Source organism: Pinus tabuliformis, chromosome 7 (genome assembly GCF_031772625.1).
Source record: "Pinus tabuliformis cultivar Carrire ecotype Pingquan chromosome 7, CPIR1, whole genome shotgun sequence".
Taxonomy (NCBI): domain Eukaryota; kingdom Viridiplantae; phylum Streptophyta; class Pinopsida; order Pinales; family Pinaceae; genus Pinus; species Pinus tabuliformis.
In genome coordinates, this window is record NC_142293.1 from 477,203,692 (window position 1) to 477,209,457 (window position 5,766).

Below are 5,766 nucleotides of genomic sequence, written 5' to 3' on the forward strand. Positions count from 1 at the left end.
ATACAATGGGCCAATACCATGGTTTAATAATCCCACATGCGCAAAAAACCATAGCTCATTTTCATATGACATTTTTTTTAATTGATCAATTTAATTAAAAAAAAGGAAGGCATAACTACTTTTGACATAAATCTCAATTTTTGATTTCTAACTACAACTAAAAATATTCTAAAATATTTAATAAAAGTTAAATCCAAAACAAGAAAAATACTTTAAACCTAAAATTCCTTTACTAAAACTTAAAAAATAAAAAATAAAATCTTACTACTAACTAAAAACTAATAGAAAATATAAAACTATATAATACGAAAAAAAAAAAAATAATAATATAAAAAATAAAGTTAACCAAATCAAAATTAATAATATTATTGGCCTATTACTATCAAATTTGATATATAATTATTAATTTAATAACAAAATTTTATGAATTTTTTCACCATATTAAAACTAAACAATAAACTCGGGCAATATAAAATAAAGATTGAAAATACCCTTTCGTAAATAAAATAAAATAAAATAAAGGATATACATCAATTCTTTAAAAAATAATAAATTAATAAAATAGAGTTTGGACATCAGCGGTATATTATGAAACGCAACGAATTTGTCATTTTACCGAAACATATTAAAATAAAAACAGAATATCGAGTACGTTAATAACTTTATTAAAGGATATAATTCACTCAAACATAAAAGTGTAGCACAAGAATATTGTATATCTACGAACTAAGAGACGGAGTGAATGCTCTACTATATAGAGACGCTGTTGGGAATTCCTCGAAATGTAAGTCCAGCACCTGTCTCGCCAGTATCGGAAGTGCCCGGGTATAACAGCGTGTAGGGAACCTCTGCGGGGCCGCGCCGGTTTTTCAACCTTTGATCTGTGTTCCTAATCTTGATATTCTGCTCTATCTCAAGCAGCTTGGAGCGAAAGCGTTGGAATGCTGTTTCAACGCGAGAGTCATCTGTCCAATCGGAGGCGGAGCCCTGCCCCAGGTATACCTCGCCGGTAGAATGCTTCGACAGAAGCTCCAGGACAGCCATGGTAGTGGCACAGGTCTTTGGATTGGACACAGTTTTTAGGAAATAGGCTTCCGGGTCACGAAGGAAGTCTAAGTATTGTGTGGATCCTTTCTCTGGAATAAGTTTCCGGGTGGTGCTGGGGTGATTGGGCATGAATCCTGCATAGCCGTACTGCCCGAAATTAACCGCTGCATGGTGCGCAGAAGCGATCCAAATGAGTGTGGTAATGCCTTCTTTCACATCCTCCACACTCTTCATCTTGTACCATCCTCCCTCATCACCCTTCTTATCTCCGTGACCCACTTCCACGATCTCTTTCCACCATGCTTGAACTTCCCTATCGCTCTCTACACTTTGGTCGTCCTTGTAATACAGCGATGTGTAGTCAGATACCCAACATTTCAAGGCCGCCCATATTTCAAGCCCGTCCACTGCATACGGATAATCTTCTATCACAAGCGTCACACCTTTTGCTTTATCACTTGGGTCGGACACAGCCATACCCCTGGAAAACGCTTATTATATTAGTGCATTCATCTATTAGTCTCACAAAAAGTTACAACATGGTTATAATATTTCCTTTTTAATATTAAAGTTACAACATGGTTATGGTCATAACATCACCTTTTAAGGAGATCAGCTGGCAGTCCTTGCTGGTTGAACCTCCAATCCAAGTATGTTTTGGCCGAAATTTCCATAGAATATTTACCACTCGTAAAACATTGCTCGATTATGCCTCCTGCATTTATCAACGACTGACGAGCAGATCGATTGATCTCCATAGTATTGCGAAAGTGAGGTATCAGCAACTTGTGAAGTGGGTGCAGTTTGCTCAAATGTCTATGGGTAGCAATGATAAATGGCTCCACCACAGCATGAGTCCTGAGCCTGCATTTGAAAGAAAAGGAAAAACTTTATAAATAATTTCTAAGTAGACGAAGCACTGCAAATGTGAATATGATAAAGGTGGTTAGTAATCTTCTAACAAGTTCAAACATAAAAACACAAATGATATTGTTATCTCTTACCAATGGCTAACCAACTGATGATAACCGGAATCGTTTGCGCGCACATGAGCTTTGGCTAGTTGCCATAACCACCCTTCATCTTCACCGCTATAGTCAGGAGTGTAGACTTGTCTTGAACCCAAGCCCACTGACGTGGGAGGCAAACACAGCTCAATGGCCACAGGCTTTAGAGTTCCGGTGTCGGCCAGGAAGAAAAGTGAACGGGTAGCGTAGGCTTTGCTGGTAGGAAGCTGGTTCACGAGCTCGACGTAGGGCATGTAAGCGTCATAGTAGTCCAATATAAAGAGCCTCTTCGATTTAATAGCCTGCTATATGGATATGCATGCTTAATGGTTGTCTGTCTACTGTATTGCGGAAGAATATTCAAAATACTAGTATATAGTCATTAACGAACCATTAAATCTAATTAACAATTTAACTGAAGGAACTAAATACCTCCTCCACCGAGATGCCATCTAGGCTTTTAAGAATATGTTCAGCGGTGATTGCACTTTGTTGGGGCCCATAGATTTGTGCGTTCAGGTGGCCTGACGGTGGAAAGCTCTGTAATCACATAAAGAAGTTCGTATGGTCGTGAGTATTAATAATAATAAGAAGAAGAATAATTAAAAATCTCGGTTGCTTCATACTTGTAAACATTGAATGACCATCGGATTCACTCCAGAAAGCGTCTGGCGGGCAAACTCCTCCTCTGTCATCCATGCAGCGTCATCCCCTATTGCACAGACACCGATTTCATTCAGTAATTATAAAACATAATTAATAGTGCCCAAAATGCATTAAATTCAAATTTACGATGAATCCACTCACTGCTAATAATAGTGGGAAGCGGAAACTTGAGGATAGCTTGATCTTCTGTATTCATAATCCCTTTTATCGTCTGACCGGGAAGGACTTCTTTGGCTAAACTGGCTGTAATGTTAGTCAAAAATGAAATTCCCTTACTATAGAGACCACGAACTTCCTTCAAACTGGCAAACTCAGGCTTAACAGCTGACATTATGGCGGGTATAACTACTTTAGAGAAAGCTTTGAGGAAATGAGCTCTGAAGTCTGAAAGGCACTCCTGCGGAAATTGTTCGTCTGAGGGAATATAGAAGCTCTGTGTAAGGCTGCATAGCCGGTCCATGCTCTCGAAAGCTTGACCTGCAAACGCTCGTAACACGTAAAGCGTAAGTTCTATTGAAATTATATATAGTAACTACACTTTAATTTGATCGTCTAACCCATGTGCAGCAGGTAGTTACTTGTTTTAGAACGCGGACGACCAGTTCTACACCTGCGGGGATATGGCAATTCCTGGGATCCACCCAACACTCTCCTTTCTAACTCCTTCTTGCTGTCAGGATCACCCAGATCATTGTAAACATCGTAGTCATAAATGCGATCCCATGTATTCCTTTTGCCCGTTCCATTTCCTCTCAATCTCACCAGCTCTACGTTCCTCAAAGCCACCAGACCTAACGGTGTTTCATCCGGAAGATAGCTCTGCACACATGGATATATAACTATTAATATTTTCATTTCAGACGGGCAGTTTGATGCAAAGCGTACCTAAGTTAATGAAATTAGACGTTATGTACATTATTTGCAAAGAAGACTCGTTCAGCGATTAGATCGGAGTAGAATCGAGTCATCAACTTGGGATAGATCCAGGAGTTGCACAGGAAACGAATATCGCCTTTTCCGGGGATTTGAATAGAAAGCTCTTTCAGAAAGAATTCTCGGGGGTGATTGTTTGTCACCAGTACAGCGCCGGGGATTCCCATCTCAGGAGCCCACTCGAAGCTGATTCGGTGTTCTGAATCCTTACTAACGTATTCCAGCGAGGGGAGCAGATATTTCCATTCTAAATGAGCAGGACGGCTACGTAAACCCTGGCCCGTTTCTGCAATAACAGATCAATTCACAGCTCCTATAACTAATTGCGTAATAATTGACATGGTATTACATGCATGGTAGAACAAAGCCAAGGAATTCATGACGGCATTAATCTATAATCTTGCAAATTCATTATTTCACCTTGATCTATGTGGTCGCTACTGACGAGCTGAAAATTCACCTTCTGTTGCAGCAACTCGAATAGACGATCTCCAACGCTCGCAGATATATCCTTGACATCCAGAAGAGACGCTTTCCGAAGGACAACCCTCCCTTCGATCTTGGTAACTCCCTTCTTGCACCTCCCGAAAATTTCGAAATTTTTCATTTCTCGTCCAACGGTAATGCCTAATCCACGGATACTTGCACTCGCAATCCTTGAGCGGCTTGCCTTGCCCTTCTCTGCTACAAAGAGTAATTGGCATTTATAGACTGCTGGGCAAACACTGGTCAGTAGTAAATGATTCTATTTAAAAGTTATGTCATTGTACCACCTGCCCATATCAATTATGGCATGTACGGATGAATTTATTTTTTTCCACTGTCTTTCTTATGCTTACTCCCCGAAAGTGGCGGGTTGTGTCTTTATTCTACTTACTCCCCGAAAGTGGCGGGTTGGATAGGGTGATACTGATAGGTAAGTCATGTCCATAAAAGTCGATGATGTAAGACAGATGACGCCATCTCTAAATCGTATTTTATGTCACTTAGAGCGCGTCACCTATCATACCCAATGGCGTCAGATGTGGGGACAGACAGTTGTCGTCGGCAAGAGGATGAAAGCAACCAAGATGCCCGTGAATGACCGTGGAGTAAAAAGGCACAACTGTAGTGACGACTCGACGCGTCTCACTCATTAATGGATGAATAGCACATAAGGTAACATATACGGCCCCACATTAATAGCAAATTGATATACGGCCCCACATTAATATTCGTAATTTTGGCCAATAAAGGATGCACAGAACGGACAAACACCTATATGGTTTCTTTACAGTGATGTATTTAGCATCGTGTATGTAGGCTTGATGTCTGAGAGTGTGTTTATTTTGAAAGGTTACAAACTCAAAATCAATTAAGAAATTGAATATTTTTATTTTTATAAATTTCAGTAATCAAATTTTTGTTTACAACATAAATTTTTTATACACCAATCTAACTTAATACTTGGTAACTAACCACCACATTATTATTATTAATCTGCTTAATTCCATCCTAACCCCATCCAAAATGAATCCAATTTTTTAAAGTTTTTTTTATTGTTTACATTTGGTATCCTATGGGAGAGGAGGTCATAATTTCACTAATTAAACCCTATAGTGGTGGTTTATGTACATTCCACATTATGTGCAGTGGGTAAAAGATGTACGCATTGTTTCTTTTGGGTTTTATTTTAATAAATAATTTTGTTTATTTGTTTATTTTAGTTCATTTGTTTACTAATATTTTATTCATATGTAGGTGTAGAAATATTGTGTAACGACTCCTCTACAGATGTTGGATTGTGTTAAGGAGTCATTAAAGGCACTTTTCCTCTCATTCACACTCAACTTGATGTAGAGTCCTCAATTTCAATTGGTGAAAGAAGTTGTATTATGTTCTATTAAAAGGTAGCATGTTTATTATGGAAACCTAACTGAAGCAAATGAATACAACAACCTTACTTTATATGATCTTCTCCTTGGAAGGCCTTTCCATTGGATAGATATATCATTCTTCATCAAATACTATTAAAAGATAGCATGTTTATTATGTAAACCTGACTGAAGAAAATGAATCCAACAACCTTTCTTTATTTGGTCTTCTCCTTGGAAGGCCTTTCCATTGGATAGAT

At 38.6% G+C, this 5,766-nt stretch overlaps 1 protein-coding gene across 1 annotated transcript; it reads right to left on the reverse strand.

Annotated features, from left to right (window-relative positions):
* Nucleotides 1-621: 621 nt before the first annotated feature.
* On the reverse strand, nt 622-4,364 carry LOC149248041 (linoleate 9S-lipoxygenase A-like). Its single transcript, XM_089455990.1, has 9 exons — nt 4,074-4,364; nt 3,635-3,939; nt 3,299-3,539; nt 2,862-3,197; nt 2,681-2,766; nt 2,487-2,594; nt 2,052-2,356; nt 1,648-1,911; nt 622-1,528 (listed from the first exon to the last, which is right to left on the reverse strand). Exons 1-9 carry the CDS (start codon nt 4,258-4,260, stop codon nt 751-753), a joined length of 2,610 nt encoding a protein of 869 aa, XP_089312116.1. The 5' UTR covers nt 4,261-4,364; the 3' UTR covers nt 622-750.
* Between the last annotated feature and the right edge of the window lie 1,402 nt (nt 4,365-5,766).